A 19,319-nucleotide genomic window follows, 5' to 3' on the forward strand; every position below is an offset into this window, starting at 1 on the left:
CTTGACCAATCCAAAATGTAGTCGTGACAAATGAGCCAATAAAATGCAAACAAACATTTGTTTTTCTTTATTTTGAGGATTTGAGCGCACGCTCGTTTGTGTATTAGCACTTACTCAATGATGTTCAATTGTTGAAAATCAATAACTTTTGTATTTGCTCACAGAAATTTGCTCTTGCCATTAGTATAATTTACCTCATTTCCATTAAACTAGGCCAAACTCTGAAATCAAGGCGGGTGCTTTCAAAATGCTGTCCTCAAGTGGCAACAGTTTGACGGTCGACGAAAAGTTTCGGTGAGACGAGCTCAGAATATCGTGTAGATTTTGAAATTTGGGGACGGGTTTAATGACACGAAAAAATAAGTAAATAAAAATAGTTTCTTATAAATTGGATAATTATGAATTTGTCGACAGCAAGTGTCATACTTCCAAAGGGTCCGACCAAAATGGATGACAACTTCCGGTCTAGCTAGCAAGTTTCATGGCGGCTTGAGGAACGGGGATTTTCGTGTCTTGAATTGACGGTCAACGAGAACTCAGTGAGAGTAGCGCATAATATCAAAGTGTAGATGTGGGCTTTTATTTGGGGGGACTAATGACAGAAATAAAAATGTAAGTTTCATATAAGGTGGATGGTGACGAATTTGTCGACAGCAAGTGTCACACCTTCGAAGTCTCCGGCCAAAATGGATGACAACTTCCGGTATAGCTAGCAAGCTTAGTGGCGGCCAGAGTTTAAGGAGATTTTCATGTCTTGAATTGGCTTCCTTCTCCTTCCAGGTAACCCGTTCAATTATTTGCACCACACTACCATAATAGCATAAAAGCGACTGCGTCACAATATGTGATTGTACTGCCATCTGGGGGTTGTTTTTATTCAAAAACGTTATTAAAAGTTTCCAGGAAGAAGACGTTGGCTCACCACCGGCAATTCGTTGTCATCACTTGACAGCTGACAAGCCTCGCTACGTGTTATGAATTAAATACTTAACTTTTTCAACAAGTGTGAAAACAACATTAAATATGATTAATTTGGCTTTGAATGACAGATCGTCCAGCCTTTTTTATGTCATCATCAATCAGAGATCAGGTAACACCTCTTCACCTGTAGTTTTTTAGCATTTTGTCACAATGATAATTAATTCTCTGCTTCAGAAAGAGTCACCATTTTTTTCATTTATTTGAAATTCAATTTAACATGTAGAACGTGCGAGCGGTGTTGGTTATCAGTATTGATGTATACTCAAAGAGGTAATTTCCCATATGTGTATTCGTCCCCAAAAAAGTGGTACTATACATGGTACCAATTTTTGGCCCACCGTGTATATTCAATGTCAATCAGATATCCCATTACGCCCTACCAGTCTGCTGTGATGTCATCAGAGTCCAAGCCTCCCACTCCCACTCCAGGAGACACATACAAGGGTTGGCTCTTCAAGTGGACCAACTACATTAAAGGTTACCAGAGACGCTGGTTTGTCCTCAGCAATGGGCTGCTTTCGTATTACCGGTATGAATCCAAGCGTACTCTGCGAGAGAATGACAGGAATAAATTGATGTGAAAAGATGTTGCGTTACGAAAATGTGTCAAAAAAACGTTTGTGTTTTTTTTAACTGATAATGATGTCACAGCACCCAGGCTGAGATGGGCCACACATGCCGCGGCACCATCAACCTGGCCACGGCCAGCATCGTGGTGGAGGACTCATGCAACTTTGTCATCTCCAACGGCGGCGCACAGACGTATCACCTGAAGGCCAACTGCGAGGTGGAGCGCCAGCGTTGGATCACTGCCTTGGAGCTCGCCAAGGCAAAGGCTTTCCACATGCAAGATCTGTCGGGTGAGTCGGGAAACTTCCCCTTTTTTGTGTTCCACTTCTGTAATGTCAGAGATGTTCGCTCGGACACTGTGAACAAAGACTCAAACACAGGAAGATTGTCTTTTACTGCCGACAGGGGACGCAGCCATTCATGACCGACGGCCAACCTCTGCAGCCCTCTGCCAAGCTATTTATTGAGAGTATATGCAAATTGAAGTGATACATTAGTAAAACATAGTCTTCTTGATTTGAATACCACACCACTGGATGTCCCAATCACCAACATCCATAAACCAACAGAACATCGCCGTTTTAATGGGTGGTATTTCCTTGAACCAGTAGATTTGTAACCTGGCTAATGACCTCTTCCTGTGAAGGAGTTTACCAAGTCCTAAATTCCACCCAAGGCTAGATCTCCTACCTGAGGATGGCAGTTAAACAGGCTGTGTCTGTTCACATCAGATTGACCCCAGATTTGCTGTGCCTCCATTGTGGGCCTTGTGTTCGGCCAACTAAGCATACAACACAATGCAACTTTAAAATATGATACCTTCTATTCTGTCTATTCTCTATCACTCACTCATCTTCCATCGCCGTCCTGCGCAGATGAGTCGTCGGACGAGGCGTCGGAAGCGCCCAGCGCCACAGCACAGGGGGGAGGGCACAACATGGAAATACAGTCTACTCTGCGCATGCTCAGCGGCAAAGTGGAGGACCTCGGCACTTGCAACGATCTTATTGTCAAGCATGGATCAGCCCTGCAAAGGTACGAACAGACCCAAAGGTCCCCCAACTAGGGAGTAAACATCTTCTGAGTGATGATTGGACATGATTTTATTCCCCAAACAGATCTTTGTCTGAACTCGAGGGCATTCACGAGGCGGCGGACATGGGCGAAAAGATCAGACAAGTCACCGAGAGGGCCACGCTCTTCCGAATCACCTCCAACGCAATGATCAACGTAAGTCCACGCCCGCCGGTGTTCAACCCGTGACGTCAGTAACCTCTTGGCTGCGCTCAGGCATGCAGAGACTTCCTGTCCATAGCTGAAAACCACAGCAAGCGCTGGCAGAAGGCCTTGCAGCTGGAACGGGCGCAAAGGATCCGTCTGGAGGAGACGCTGGAGCAACTGGCCAAGCAGCACAACCATCTGGAGAGAGCTTTCAGGGGGGCCACCGTACTCCCGCCGTCGCACAGCCACATGGATTTAGCTAGCAAAGGTACGCTACCCTTGCGCCGTTCATTGACATATTTGACATGATTGGACCGAAATACTTTACATTTTTTTACTACACTCACAAAATGTATCCAAATAAGGGACTGTCGTGAGTCGTTGATCCTGGCTCGGCGCTTTGTTGCAGGCAGAATGTCGGGAAAGGGAGACGCCAGCGACGAGGATGACGACAACGAGTTCTTTGACGCAATGGAGGACCCGGCGGAGTTCATCACGATTCCCGCCGACCCAAAATATCACAGGTCGCTCGTACACGGGCAGAGATCTTCGCCGAAACATCAGCGCTGATTCATGTTGGTGAACAAAATGGATGATCTCCCCTTTTTTTTGTTTTTTCTCTTCTAGGAGATCGAGCAGCAATGTAAGCAGACAGAGCAACGAGACCGGCATGGACGATCTGTCGGTAAATGTGTGTTTGTTGATTTTGTGTTGAAAGGAAACAATGTGTATTTTTGTCACAGTTTGAGAGTTTTCGGGTTTAAATAAAAAAAATGCTATTGACAATATTAGATGGATATACGCGACAGAAATATTGATCATCTCTATGTCACGTTCTTGTTACCATGACGTAAAGGAAAGATTTAGGACGTTGCGACTAGGCCAGTGGCTCCTTGTGGGGAGACGAAGGCAACATTAATAAATTAAAATTAATACATTAAATGTATTATTATCATTATTAAGATTCGATTAGATGAGCCTTTATTTGCCTCAGCGTGGAGAAGTTTACATTTCACAGCAGCAAAAGCAAAATACAGAAACTGCTGTAAAGGCTGGCACTCTCGCGGCGCCATCTTGGAAGTCAAAAACAAAACAAAAAACAAAATACCGTATTTTCTGGCGCACCTTCAAGGAATGACATATTTAAAAACCTTTTCCATACATAAGGTGCACCACATGATGAGGTGCATGGTCAGCTTATGAAAAAATCTTTTCCCTTTAGGTGCGCCTTATAGTGCAGAAAATAATGTGACACAACACAAAAGACACAGACAGTCATTCAATCTTAAGTACTTTCTGCACCCTCTTTGTTTCATGAAGCAGTTCTAGATTAAAGAGGAGAGGATCAAAGTGTCCTTTTCACCAGTGGATCAGCGACATCATGGTGGAATGTGCACGTCTGTGACAAGCTAAATGTTGAAAACAAACATGAAGCTAAAGCATCCATTGACAGAAAGAGATTGTCTCACATCACCTGTCCCCCGCTTCAATTCCAAGCCGCGACAGTTCGGTGCTCTGCAGATGTGGGCCTTTTTATTGACAACACATCTTCTCCCGCTTCAGTTGGACGAGCTGTCGCTGGCATCCGGCCCGGAATCGCCGCAGCACTTGGAACCAGAACCCGTCAGGCAACGACGGACGCGCATCCCGGAAAAGCCCAACTACTACCTCAACCTGTGGAGCATCATGAAGAACTGCATCGGCAAGGAACTCTCCAAGATACCGATGCCTGTGCGTACGCTCAGCGCAAAAGCGCCATGAGCCACCCACGGGAAGCAGTAAACCCCCCTGACCACCCTCCCCTACCCCTCCCCCATCTAGGTGAACTTTAACGAGCCTCTGTCCATGCTGCAACGGCTGTCGGAGGATCTGGAGTACTACGATCTGCTGGACAAAGCGGCCCGGTGTCCCAACTCCCTGGAGCAGATGTGCTACGTGGCCGCCTTCACCGTGTCGTCCTACTCCACCACGGTGCATCGTAACGGCAAGCCCTTCAACCCTCTGCTGGGGGAAACCTTCGAGCTGGATCGCCTGCGAGAGTGCGGCTACCGCTCTCTTTGCGAACAGGTACCGAGCCAAGGGCAAAAAAATATATTTATAAACAACATATTGTGTACAAATAATGTTATCTTTTTTTTTGCTGCAGTGACTTGTGAGAAAAATAAGGGTTATCTTATTTTGTAAAAAAATGTTTGTATATATATATATATATATATATATATATATATATATATATATATATATATATATATCCTGAGTTAATCATTCACTGCTAGACATGCATAAATATGTGTCGACTCCAGTGCCAGGGTTTTGGTCATTTTCACTTGAATTCCAGGACCCACAGAATATGGTCTTATAAGTCTACATAAACATTCAATACAGCATTAGAAATCTGAGACTCTCTTCTTTCATCAGACAAAAAACATGAATTCCTAAGTTATATAGGTCTGGAGTTATATGAGCTTGAAATGTGGACTGCTGTCCAGAATACAATGTAATACATACATATTGGTTTATATAGCGCTTTAACAACAGCTGAAGCTGGAAGAAAGCGCTAACATGGGGGAGAAAAGGAAATGCTGGCCCCTTGTGGAAGGGAAAAAAACATTACCAGAGGTCTGGCCAGCACTTTATCGGCACACAAGGAAGAAAAAAGAAAACACGAACTCATTCGGGAATGGCGCACCATGTCATGCTTTTCAATTCCTGAATAAATTTTGCAATGGCAGTGAATGAGTTAAACACATGTTGATGGCACAAAATATCGGAAAGAGTTTCTTCCCTCACCGATTGATGTCTTAGGTGAGCCACCACCCACCCGCAGCAGCCCACCACGCCATCTCTGAAAAAGGCTGGACGCTCAGACAGGAAATCACCTTAGCCAGCAAGTTCCGAGGGAAATATTTATCCGTCCTCCCTTTGGGTGAGTTGGCCCTTTTTCGGATGCCGCTCCGCCATTGACGTTCCTGATCGGGCCCCCTTTTTGTCTTGCTCAGGTTCCATCCATTGCATATTTGACAAGAGCGCCAATCATTACTCTTGGAAGAAAGTCACCACCACTGTGCACAATATTATCGTGGGCAAATTATGGATTGATCAGGTTAGGGCAACGATGACCCCACCCACTGCGTTTGTGTGTTGTCATTGTGACTTTTTGAATATTAACGTTTTTGGGTTTTCTTCCAGTCGGGCGACATCGACGTGGTCAACCACAAGACAGGCGATCGTTGCCACCTCAAGTTCACTCCTTACAGTTACTTCTCCAGAGATGTGCCTAGAAAGGTAACTTTTTATCCTCGGCCCGAGAAATGCTTGTAAAAAATGCTAACATTTTTAACAATCTGGTGAAATTTTATTGTGATGTCATTTTTGAAAAATGATATCCAATCTGAAGAGGCGGTAAATTGAATTAATCGTCAAATGCAAAGGAAGAATGGTTTGGGGAATCTAAATCACAAATTCAGTTTCAAATACAAATCGATTTTATTTGAAATTTAACAAATGTTGAATTTCGTGAAACATGAAAATCCTTTTAAATTATGATGTCACGGTGTAAATTCAACTGATTTGAATTTAAAATTCGATCAAATGTATTCAAATTAATAAAATGTTTAATACATTACAAGTTTATTGACGTAATTTCACTTTTACATTAAAACATAGTTTTTTTAAACCCCATGATTTATAATGAGATAAAGCGATAAGTAAAAATAAATAGAGACGCTCCCCAACTTACGAACAAGGTATGTTCGTAAGGTGAATTTGTTCATATGTTGATTCAGTGCTATCTTTTGTATGGATTTTTTGTTTAAGGCTTTTATAAGTATGTTTAAGGCTTGTATAAGTAACCCGTATTGGTTTGTACTGAAAAATAAACATTGAATAAAATATTTGCTCTATAAAGATATGCACATGTACAACTGGAGAGAATACCACATATGTTCCTACAAAAATGTTCATATGTACCGTCGTTCGTAACTTGAATGTTTGTAAGTAGGGGAACATCTGTATTCAGATGCTAAAATGGAACATTTGCGATTCATTCGCAGTTACAGATGCTTTTCTAATTGAATTCCGATTTCAATTACAAATGTTTTCATGAGCTGAGAAATTCCCAGTGCAACCTTTTAGGCCCATGCTCGTTTTCAGTGACGCTATTGTTCCCCTCCCCGAAAGGTGACGGGCGTCGTGACGGACAAAGATGGAAAGGCGCATTACGTGCTGTCAGGCACGTGGGATGACAAGATGGAATTCTCCAGGATCATGCAAAGCAGCAAAAGCGAAAATGGCGCCGAAGGCAAACAAAAGATCGTCTACCAGACTCTCAAAGCTAAAGAAATATGGCGGAAGAACCCCTTGCCGTACGTTCCCACCGCAAAGAATTCCGAGGCGACGTGAATCCCAACCCAAGTTCTTCTCTTTCCTCAGCGAGGGAGCGGAAAGCATGTACTTCTTCTCCACGCTAGCGTTGACCCTCAACGAACCCGAGGAGGGCGTGGCGCCCACGGACAGTCGGCGGCGGCCCGACCAGCGCCTCATGGAGAAAGGTCACTGGGACGAGGCCAACGCAGAGAAGCAGAGGTTGGAGGAAAAGCAACGGACGGCTCGTCGGGAAAGGGAATGGGAGATGGTCAAAGCGGCTGAAGCGCCCGACGATGGTAAGAAACGGGCATTGGCCCTAATCCAAGCCACCTTTGATTCCAAAAGGAAGACGATGTAGCGTCCTGCATGTGTCTGCGTCGACTATTTCCAACCTCTTTTCTGTTTCCCAACAACTTAGCATGCTCCCAGGATCTAAACAGTGACTCCCCTTTAAAAAGCAAGTACCGGTTCTTCTTTTCGGCCAGCAATTCTCTTAATTATGGTACACGGGCTCCCTCTAGTGGTACTCGCTGTGCCATTCGTCGTTCCACATATTGCTGCAATCAAAATGGACACTTATCCCTCCGCATGTCGACAGCTATCATGTCTAATCTTAAAGGACAACCGACATCTCCGGACAAGTTGTGTCCATAATTTGTAAAATGGCTTCAAATGACTTCTACTGAGCGTATTTTAATAAGATTCCACCGCATATAGCTATATTTTACGTTTTAAGACTTGCACTGATTATTCAGGAAGTCTTGTTTTTGAATTGGCGACGAGTCCGTACGTGACGTCACTAAAGGAACGCCCCTGACCGAAAAAAAAAAACATTGTAGCAGTCCTTCCATCACGTCAATGTATTTTGCTGTGCTTGTTTGGTCTGAAAACCGTGTTGCACCCAAAAGCTGCCAGAAGAGGGCGTCCAAGCTCCATATAATGAATTTATCAGCCTGTGGAAACGGAGGCAGCCACAGGAGGTCGCCATTTTGTGCCTCTTTTTTTGGGTGAGAGATTTCCCCCCAATGTTGCCTCAAAATGGCACAAATAAATTCTTTAATCGATTGCAAACATGTATGCTTTCCTCTTCAGAACTATTTGAATCATATTCATAACTGGATGTGTTACAAGAAGGCATATTCTCCGAATCTGAAGCCATTGTTTGGATTCGCCAGCAATTCAAGACGTCTTGGCGTGACGTCACGAACTGGGGGTGGGACTTTCTGAAAATGGCCAATTCGCAGCTCAATTTTTTGCAGATTTTGGACACTTTAAGTCATTTTTATTGGTGTTTTGCATTTGAATAAAAATATCATACTGCGTGTTTTGGGTATTTTAGATGCTATAAAACGTTTTTCTGATGTCAATTAAAAAACAAAAAAGTGATGTCGGTTGTCCTTTCGGTGCGCACTAGTTGGCTGTCAATGTCCAATATTGATGCAAGGAAGTAGCACTCTTTGTAACAATAATAATAATACATTTAATTTACGAGCCCCTGTAAGTGTGTTGTAAGTATTGTGGCAGCTCAAATATCCAGTTAGCTCATAATGTTGCTAGCGAGTTAGCTGATTTTTAAAATAGCCTCAGTTCAAGCTATCTACATTAACTCATTCACTGCCACTCACGAAATTTATTCGGGAACTAAAAAGCATAATAACATGGAGCGCCATTCCCAAATTAGTTCGGGTTGTGATTTTTCTTGCAAGGATTGCCAATAAAGCACTGGTCAGATCTCTGGCAATGTTTTTCCCTTACATGGAGGGGGGGGCATTTGCCTTTTCACAACTCCTGGCTGGAATAAAGCGCTAACATGGAAAAGGGGGAAATGCTGCCCCTTGTGGAAAAGGAAAAAAAACATTGGCCATGGCCAACATTGGCCATGGCCAGCGCTTTATCAGCACCCAAGTATGAAAAAAACAAAACCAGAACAAATTCGAGAATGGCGCTCTATGTCATATTTTCAATTGCCAAATGAGTTAACAAATACAGTATATCTTTCCCAGTCACTATTTTGCTGGCTAATTAAGATAATTTGACTGAATAATAAATTGAGCTAGCTCTGCGTCCTACGTATACTTCCATAAAGTTTTCTAGTTTGATGGTGACTGCTTGTTACGGAATGTTAGCTTTTTAGGTGTTATGCTAAACGTGTTCTGCTGGGCCATGATGCTGGAAATGTTGACTTTGTTTAAAATATTTGACAACCGCCGCTCTAGGGGGAAAAAACATATTTGTGTGCATGTGTGTCATATCATCTATTTGCATTTTAGCCGACGCAGATGAGATTGGAACAGAAGCCAGTGAGATTTCAAATGAAAGCAAGTATCATCACCACATAGCCTCGTAGTTTCGAGTCATTCGTTCGTATTAGTCGGGCTGTGTTGTTTTAACATTTTAGAACAACATCTTATGTAGATTTCCCACTTGTGATGTTTTGTGACAGTTGATGGCCTTTAAATCTAGGAGAAGGGCATTGGAGGTAGGTTAAATTGAGTGAGAGCTGATGATGTGACAAAAGCTGTTTGTGTGCACTGACATTCAGCTGACACAGAGGACTCTCCTCACTTTCACGCCACATCTACTCCTCCTTTTCCGCCTCCTATCGCCTGCAAGTAGCCTCCCATCGTTCTTGTTCTACTCCTTACACCTTAGTGCTCCTCATTTTTTGTTTTTTTTAACACTCTCAGCCCGAGACAACGAAGGTTCATGTGGAGCTACAGCCAAAAGCAAGTAACTAGATGAGATAGTTTACTAAAATTACTTAGAACAACCATGTTGATTCATCGGAAACCTATCTTGATGCTAATATAGAATTCAAAATGGCGGACAGGTGAACAAAACAAGTCCACTTGCCTCTATTCAAGCAACGTGAAATGACATGACACACACATATATATATATATATATATATATATATATATATATATATATATATATATATATATATATATATATATATATATATATATATATATAAAACTATGTTACAATTCCAATTGATTTTGTATTATTTTTGTTTATTAAAAAAACCGACATTCGCTTATGTAGTGTTTTGATGTTGAATGTCTATTGCATTTGTTTTTTTCTCTCTGTCTTCCAGCTGTCCATCCAGACAACTACCAGGCGCTGTGGTTTGAGAAGATAAACGAACCCACGTCGGGAGAGAGCGTGCACGTCTACAAGGGAGGCTACTGGGAGACCAAGGACAGCGGTGGCGGATGGGACCTTTGCCCCAATATATTCTGACCACAGAAAGCCATTGGTGGAAAGGATACCACACAAAAAAAAGTTGCTCCACAAGAATGAAGAAACATATTGAAAAATGCTGTTGTCCTCTTTTTATGAAAATGTCTTGTTTGGGAGAATTTGCAAAATATGGATGTTACAAGTGGGAGAAAATCAATTTTTCGGAGGGGATTTTAAAAAATTAGTTATAATTTTCTAAGTAAAATTGGTAAGCTTCCAAAAAAAGTAATATGAGAAATATAGCAAGAAAAGTTTGTAATATGGAAAGAGGTTTTCAATTTTTTAAGTAAAATATTTAATATTTTTACAAAGTGATGAGAATAAAATTAAATAGTGACAAGAAAAATGCCGTTTTGCGAGAATTAAGTTACTCTTTTACAAGTCATGTTCAACTTAAAGGAAAATGTCATGTAAATAAAATTGTAATTTTAACAAGAAAAACAGGTGCCATAAACGCAGTTAAAATCCTCACCTCCACTTCAATTTCAACCAATCGCAGGACTATACCATCAAATTAAAATAAATATGAATTAGGAACGCTAACTATTTAATGTCAAGTTTTGTAAAATGGACTATGCAGGAAATGAGGTTCCTTCCTTGTTTTTTTTCTCACTTATTTAAGTGTACTTACTTTCTGTTGTCAAATCTTGGTTGACATTTTTACATGCTGTAGTATATCTCTGTGTATTTTTACCCCAGAAACAGTGGTGCCTATGTGATTTTAATATATTCAAGAATAACACTATACAGTCATGTGGACAACTTACTACTGTAAGATATTGTAATATGTCATTTTTCATACAGGATAAAAAATAATATATGCTCAATGTGTGTTCTGTTACCTGCCTAGATGTGTTGCTTCACTGGTTTTGTTCAATTAACTGCCAGATTAAAAACCGTGACTTTTGATCCTAACAGTTAGCATGTCAATGAAATTTTCCAGTATCAATTCCTATGAGGCTCAGTGGACATGATGAAATGAGTGGAATTTCATTTGCACTGCGTCATTTTCTTAGTTTTATGTTTAATTTGACATTATAATTTAAAGGGTGGGCTGGCATTAAAAAATGTTAAATATTTGCTTGACGATTTTGTTTATGACTTGCCCAATGGCTGCTCTCTGTGAAGTGAATTGAGTCACTCGCCATCATGCACTCCTCGAAACCTAAAATCGGGTTCATTCGCGTGAAAATGTTTCATGAAAGTTTTCATTTTCATTGATAACTTCAACCCATAACATTTTAGATATTTTTAAATTTGTATTTGGTGACTGTTTTGTGGATATTTTTTGTCATGCATTAACTTGTGATTTTTTTTCCCGATAAATATCCAGTTTTTCAGACACCGCCAGTACGGCACACTCCTTGCTCTAAAACGAACGCTGTAAATAGAGTGACGTCACTGCTTTTGTTTACGAGCAAGGGCCTAGGCGTTGCTCTCTAGGCAAGTACAGCAGCTACTCACTTGCTCCCTCCCGGTCGACCACCCCGGAATGAACATAACAAATAATTAATTAGGTTCGATTGTGTAATCTCTAAAAGCGGAGTAGTTGTTAATATCAAACGTGTCGTAAGGATGTCGGCTAACGGGCCCGCTGGAGTTGATTGCACGGACGCGAGAAAAGGCGACGGACAAGCGTGAGTTGAATTATTTTATGAGTCAATGAGCTCGCTCATGGTTGCCGCTGACGAAGAAACGAAAGACGCTGTGCTATGAGCATGTCGTTATTATTATTATTTTTTGCAAAAGTAGTATTGATTTTAAAATTCTTGTGTGTGCCCGGTACCAGGTCCGAGAGCTCCATGGACGTGGATGCCCGCAAGGCTGCGGCACACAGCTACAGATACAGCTTGCAGTTCCCCTCCATTGGAAAATGTATCATTATCAACAACAAGAATTTCGACAGGAGGACAGGTTTAAACCTATCTCTCTTTAGTAGTACACTACAACTTTAGTTCATAACATTTCATGAGCCTCTCCTACACTGTAACTGTTTTTAATGATTGTATTACAATTATAGTTTGTTTTTGGAAAATATGAAGCACAATGCATTTGCTGCAAACTGAAACTGAGTTACGTAAAACACGTGCGATGTAAAAGCACGCGATCTGAGGAAGTCACTAGAAAATCAGAAAATGCGTTTCTTAATTTTGTTTTCAAAGCCCCAGCCCGGAATCTCATTATGGATGTTTTCTTTCAAAAGAACTTTCATTCTTACACTATTCTATCAATTGGTCAACATAAATATGATAAAACACGTTGCGCCTTCAATTAATATATGTGTCATTGTTACTGTGAAGGGACAATAAAAAATGAACCGCTGTTATATATTTTTTTTGAATTGGGAATTGGCAACAGCGCCAAAATAATCTGTATTGTTCAAATGGTAGTACTATTCCTACATTCACACTGAGTTTGCTGTTCCCTTTTGTAATCTATCATGTCAGATGTCGGTGATGAACGTACAAAGGTTGGTTTGACATGCTTCAAATCACTAAGAGCCAGGTTTCTCTTTTGGTTTCTATTCCACTTTTGGATCTAGAATGAAATGAAAACTGACGATTTTTTAAATATTGTTTTTGTTTCCACAGGCATGAATCCACGCAACGGTACAGACGTGGACGCGGCCAACGCCATGAGAGTGTTCGGCAAGTTGGGTTACCGGTGCAAAATTTACAATGACCAGACAGTGACGCAAATGAAACAGGTTTTAACGACAGGTGAGTGCATATAACCACTCCTATGCTCATAATCCCGGATTGCAATTCACACACACACACCGTGTTAAGAAACATTCGCTACGCGGAAGCAGTCAAATGACAGCTGTCACCTCATTTGAAATCATCACTTAACAAGGCGTTAAAACATTTAAGGTGCCACCTTGTTTTACAGTCACCGCGGGCAAACAAGTCATTACGTTGTGTGGAAAATATGTCATGTTGTATATGATAAATATTATAAATTCATGATAAATATTATACATTCATTTGGTATCATAATGCAATTTTATTCACCAGTATCATTCTGCTTCTGTAAGTATCACGCCACCACATTCAATATCAATTCACAGCGTTTGGTATCATGGAGTATCATCCTGCTTCATTCAGTATCATGCTACCACATTCAGTATCTATTCACATCGTTTGGTATCATGCAATGGAATGCCATTGCATTCAATATCAATTCGTATCGGTTGGTATCATGCCGCTATTTTTCACCATAATCAATCCACGTTATTAAAGTGTCCTTGAGAGTTTTGAAAGGCGCTTATAAATGAAATGTATTATTATTTATTATTATTATCTTGGCTTGGGCGTCAGGCTAAAAATAGTAATAATAATAAAAAAAAATACCCATACCTGTCAACCTTGGCTAATAGCTGCCATTATAAATGATTACAATTCCCGTATAAAAGTTTTCGTACGCCGCACATAATTTGAAATGATTAAAAAAAAACGCTACCACGAGCGGAAATGCGCACAATTTACCACATTATGCTTTTATCAATCTGACCGTGCCAAGCGATAAAAAAATATATTTTTAATTGAGGATTACTTTTGCTGGTTTGCTGTGATAATTGTGGCGATCGGCGCAGTTGAGATCAACGGGGTTTGAGCCAAAATGGACTTTGTAAGATTGGTTCATCATTTTTTTCCCGTATAAAAGTTGTGGTACGCCGTACATTATTTGAAATGATGAAAAAACGTATAAAATACGGGGAAAACGTATACATTGACAGGTATGCTTTCTTCTGTTTTTCCTAAGTCTCTGAGGAGGATCACGCCGGCTGCGCCTCGCTGGTGTGCGTGTTGCTAAGTCATGGCGACGAAGGTGTCTTCTTCGGTACCGACGGCTCAATTGAGCTCAAATACCTCACCTCGCTTTTCCGCGGGGACCGCTGCAAGACGCTGGTGGGGAAGCCCAAACTCTTCTTCATTCAGGTACCGCCATTTCTTTCATTTCTTTGCCACAAAATTGAGAATGTTCAGCGCTTTTGAAGACGAAATTGGACAAGGAACAGAAAGTGTGCTTTTTACAGAGTGACACTGTCACCTTGTGGCGCTTTTTGGTATTGCAAAAACATTTCCTCACTTTTCTTATTGTCTTTTTAATCTTTTGTTTTGCATTTTTGGGAAAGATGAAAAATTACGAGAACAAGCCATCATTTACTAAGATAAAAAATGAGAAAAATAATCGTGATATTAATATTAAAGGCGTTCAATTATATTATTTGTAAAACATCACACATGCCCTTTTTCATAGAGAATGCAAGTAATGCTTTTTTCATACATTTCCTGTGAAATTGTGATATTTTTTCTCTCCCTTCATGTTCTGACCAATTTCTGATTTGGCAAAAGAAAACATGATTCCCTTTACTGAGCATTAGTAGGACACATGGAGAAAAACAAAGCTGTCATATCAACTAACGGAACAAATAAATGTCATTTTGTCTCTCTTTTCAAAGGCATGCAGAGGAACTGAGCTGGATGCGGGCATAGAAACGGACAGCGCAGACGACGGCAACGCCAGGATCCCCGTCGAGGCAGACTTTCTCTACGCCTATTCCACCGCACCAGGTCGCTCCATCTCACATACTCTGCTTGACCATTGATCTAAATCAGGATTATTAAAACAATAATAAGAACAAAAATAGGTAGGTGGATGGATACCATTCATGATAGCCAATATTTAGGGAATATTATTTTTTCATTACAAAAAGGAGAGAAAAACATTAAAAACATTTTTACCGAATACATTTGAAGTCTTTGCCTATTTTTGGATATTGATTATCCGTGCAGGCTACTATTCATGGAGGAACACCATGACGGGGTCGTGGTTTATCCAGTCGCTCTGCGAGATGCTGAACGTGCACGGCCACGCGCTGGAGCTGCAACACATTCTCACCCGCGTCAACCACAAGGTGGCGGTAGAGTTTGAGTCGATCTCCACCGCGCCGGGCTTCGATGCTAAGAAGCAGATCCCGTGCATCGTGTCCATGCTGACCAAGGAAATGTACTTTGTACCTTGACCCACACAAGCTGTTGGTTCGATCTTCTCAGTTTACGTGCATTTCGCTGGAATTTGTAGGCATTATTTAGTTGTTTTTGTTTGTTTGGTGTGTGTGTGTGTGTGCGCGTCTGTGTTAAGCATTTCATGATAAATGCTCAATTCAATGGGAATTTTGTTGGATGTTTGCTGTTTCGACAATTCAGGGAGGTATAAAGCCACTAGTGTATGACAAAAGTAGGAATACCGTACATTAAAAAAGCAAAACTTTTTTTTACATAGACTATTACTATTACATTTCCTCAATGTTTAATCTGGGAAATTTTTGAGTTTCCAAATCAGAAAAAAATATTCGCCACCCCTCACTGCTTTCCTTTCTCCCTTCCTTAAAGGACAACCGACGTCTCCGGACAAGTTGTGTCCATAATTTTTAAAATGGCTTCAAATGACTTCTACTGAGCGTATTTTACAAAGATTCCACCGCATATAGCGATATTTTAAGACTCGCGCTGAATATTCCGGAAGTCTTGTTTTTGAGTTGGTGACGAGTCCTCACCCGATGTCACTGAAGGAACACCCCAAACTGAGAAAGGACATACCTTGCATCACCTCAATGCATTTTGGGGTATTTTGTTTGGTCTGAAACCTTCGTGTGGATCCGTGTTGATGGCGAAATTAGAAGGAAAACACAGAAATAACGCAATGGTGAATCGTTGTATGTTACACCGAGACAACTCTTTGATATTCGTTGACAAAAATTCCAAGCTGAAAAACAAACTATTTCCAACGGAGCTCTGCCGCCATCTTCTGCATTTTCTGTGACACTACACATCAGTCTTGATCACTCAAAATGACGCAGAAGACTTTCTTTAATCGATTGCAAACATGTATACTTTCCTCTTCAGAACTATTTGAATCATATTCATAACTGGATGTGTAATAAGAAATATTCTCCGAATCTGAAGCCATTGTTTTGATTCTCGGGCAAGGGAAGACGTCTTGGCGTGACATCAGGAACTGGGGACGGTGCCGTGACTTTCTGAAAATGTCCAATTCGCAGCTCAATTTTTATGCAGATTTTGGACACTTTTTAACTCATTTTTATTGGTGTTTTGCATTTGACTAAAAATATCAGCCTGCGTGTTTTGGGTATTTTAGATGCTATAAAACGTTTTTCTGATGTCAGTTAGGAAACAAAAAAGTGATGTCGGTTGTCCTTTAAATGTATACAAGGTGTATTAAAAAAAGAAGACATAATTGATTATGTGGCAATAAAATGTGAGTTTGTCAAAGCAAAGCCGAAATTGAAAATATTTTCACAAAAGGTGCTTTAACTTTCGATACAAATATTACAACTGTTTATATTTTTATTTTTTTCAGTATTACATGGCATTGGACTCGATTGACAACCAGATACAATTCGGGGTGTCTTTTTTTTTTACCACTGACGTAACGTGACCTATGTTTCAAAATAAAATCGACATCAACAAAAACTTTGGCTTTGGTGTCATTCTGATAGGAAAGAACTGGACAATTTTGAGGATGATTTCGTAAAAAAAATGGGTAAAGGTGTCAATTGATAGTTTGTCGTGAAAACATTGAGTCGCCGTTCCATTTTTACTTTGAAAGTTACTACAGTAGTACTTGAGTAATGAGACGTTTACCTCTTGGCGCAGATGACTTTTCTTTAGGTGTAGGTCCTTAATTAAACATTGCTCTTAAAGGGCAACTGATGTCACTTTTTTGTTTTTTAATTGACATCAGAAAAACGTTTTATCGCGTCTAAAATACCCAAAACAAGCAGTTTTTTATTGAAATGCAAAACACCAATAAAAATGACTTAGTGTCCAAAATCTGCAAAAAATTGAGCTGCGAATTGGGCATTTTCAGAAAGTCCCGCCCCCAGTTCGTGACGTCACGCCAAGACGTCTTGAATTGCTGGAGAATCCAAGCAATGGCTTCTGATTCGGAGAATATGCTTTCTTGTTACACATCCAGTTATGAATATGATTCAAATAGTTCTGATGAGGAAAGCATACATGTTTGCAATCGTTTAAAGAATTATATTTGCCATTTTGAGGCAAAATTGGGGCAACCCAAATAAAAAAGGCACAAAATGGCGACCTCCTGTGGCCACCTCCGTTTCCACAGGCTGATAAATTCCTTATATGGCGCTTGGACGCCCTCTTCTGGCCTTCTGGCGGCTTTTGGGTGCAACACGAGGTCCCCTGACAACACAAGTACAGCAAAATACATTGACGTGATGGAAGGACTGCTACAAAGCGTCTTTTTTACGGTCAAGGGCGGTCCTTTAGTGACGTCACGTACAGACTCGTCACCAATTCAAAAACGACTTCCTGAATATTCAGCGTGAGTCTTAAAATGTAAAATATCGCTCAATGCGGTGGAATCTTTGTAAAATACGCTCAGTAGAAGTCATTTGAAGCCATTTTACAAATCATGGACACAACTTGTCCAGAGACGTCGGTTGTCCTTTAAAGTACAGTACCAGTATGTTGTTTTTATTTTTAAATGATCAGTATATGTAGAAGACGTGACCACAGAATGCTCAAAGTTCAATGCCCAATGAAGAGTTGCCTGGCACTGTGCCGGCCTCTCACACTGTGTATATACACCTGCCTTATCTCAGGATTCTGTCTTGTACACTGAAATGCTTGAAAGCATGCTTGACGGCTCCCTTCTTGCGTTGTGCAGAGTCCATTTCTATGGCTACTGTTGCCAGCACTGTTGCATAGCATTGGACGCAACACAATCCAAAGGCAGCCATGTAACCATGGTGATAAACTGCGGCATTGACAAATCAAAGAATCGTCGGTATTGTCACAACGCAACAGGTCGTTTTCTTCGTTTTGTCAAAAGTTGGATTCTTGCAGAATATAAATGTATCTGTTGTCGATATTGGGTGAATTCTGCAACATAAAAGTAATAAACATCTAAATTGTATGCCTAATTGCTGTGTTCCATCTTGAAGTGAGTCCATGTCAACCAATGTATTTACACAATAAATGAATGAGTTCTACATTGGTTATTGGAATTTAAGTTCTCTGTCCCATCCCTCCCAAAAAACAGATTAAATTAAGAACCACTTTTCTTCAGTTAAAAGGTCAATTTATTTTGGTTCAAGCCACCATGTACTGCTTAAAATGTCAAAGTAAATGAATCCCAAACAGGATTTAATGTTTTTTACGTGATTGCTTCTCATTTGGTGTAAGAGGAGCAAAAGCCTGAGTGACACTGGACACCTGCAGGGGGTAATGTGATTACCCAGAAACCTGTGGCGATTGAAGAAATGGTTCGAAACAAGGGATTGAGTTGAACTGGCTTGATTTGGTACATTTATTTTAGTTTGCAAGGCCCTTTAATTCCAGAATGAGCAATTCTTATGGTATTTTTTCCCCATCTGAAAATAATTCACATCATCCCCCGAACCATATTACATCATTGTTTTTGACAAACAATCTGGCACATTGAAATCATATTTGGATAAGGACTAAACAATTTAGACAAAGACTGGTGTGATTATAAATCCAGAGCTGTGATTGCATGCACATTGGTGTGAAAAAAAAAAAAACAATAGGATTTGCAATATTTAAAAAATATTGCCATTTTGAACACATCAAGTCTGTTTGAGACAATTTACCGCAGCTATGGAATTATTCTGCTGTAACCATCCCAGACTGTAATGAACAAGATTGGTCATCAAATTTGAAACTGAATTATTGTCATCTCACTATCTATGAGTAGAGTAAGCGTTTTTGTCACCGGCCACATCATAATCGTGGTTTCCTTATTAATGTATGATCGGCTAATCTACATACATAAAACAAATAAGTAGTTTTTAAGTGATTTTTAAGAAAATAAATATGGGAAACACCTCTTAGTGAAATGCATTTATTAAACACATAACT

At 40.4% G+C, this 19,319-nt stretch overlaps 2 protein-coding genes across 7 annotated transcripts; both read left to right on the forward strand.

Moving 5' to 3' along the window:
* Positions 1 to 36: 36 nt before the first annotated feature.
* On the forward strand, positions 37 to 11,298 carry LOC148892555 (oxysterol-binding protein 1-like). 6 transcript variants are annotated; one of them, XM_089007294.1, is made up of 16 exons: positions 37 to 780; positions 1,365 to 1,510; positions 1,633 to 1,841; positions 2,427 to 2,586; positions 2,670 to 2,781; positions 2,842 to 3,040; positions 3,182 to 3,296; positions 3,400 to 3,457; positions 4,336 to 4,503; positions 4,594 to 4,839; positions 5,578 to 5,698; positions 5,772 to 5,875; positions 5,962 to 6,057; positions 6,952 to 7,136; positions 7,204 to 7,433; positions 7,556 to 8,247. In XM_089007294.1, exons 1-16 carry the CDS (start codon positions 691 to 693, stop codon positions 7,789 to 7,791), a joined length of 2,475 nt encoding a protein of 824 aa, XP_088863420.1. In that variant the 5' UTR covers positions 37 to 690; the 3' UTR covers positions 7,792 to 8,247. The 6 variants fall into 6 exon arrangements, with proteins under 6 accessions (XP_088863420.1, XP_088863422.1, XP_088863418.1 ...); XM_089007296.1 differs by having other exon boundaries at positions 38 to 780; positions 1,343 to 1,510; positions 3,182 to 3,299; positions 7,556 to 8,067; XM_089007292.1 differs by having other exon boundaries at positions 38 to 780; positions 3,182 to 3,299; positions 7,556 to 8,066.
* Positions 11,299 to 11,798: 500 nt separating this feature from the next.
* Positions 11,799 to 16,888, forward strand: casp3a (caspase 3, apoptosis-related cysteine peptidase a). The gene is made up of 6 exons (XM_089006038.1): positions 11,799 to 12,020; positions 12,173 to 12,297; positions 12,975 to 13,103; positions 14,149 to 14,324; positions 14,849 to 14,960; positions 15,183 to 16,888. Exons 1-6 carry the CDS (start codon positions 11,959 to 11,961, stop codon positions 15,410 to 15,412), a joined length of 834 nt encoding a protein of 277 aa, XP_088862164.1. The 5' UTR covers positions 11,799 to 11,958; the 3' UTR covers positions 15,413 to 16,888.
* Positions 16,889 to 19,319: the final 2,431 nt, after the last annotated feature.

This window comes from Hippocampus bargibanti, linkage group LG10 (genome assembly GCF_051943395.1).
Source record: "Hippocampus bargibanti isolate YZ-2025 linkage group LG10, ASM5194339v1, whole genome shotgun sequence".
NCBI lineage: Eukaryota > Metazoa > Chordata > Actinopteri > Syngnathiformes > Syngnathidae > Hippocampus > Hippocampus bargibanti.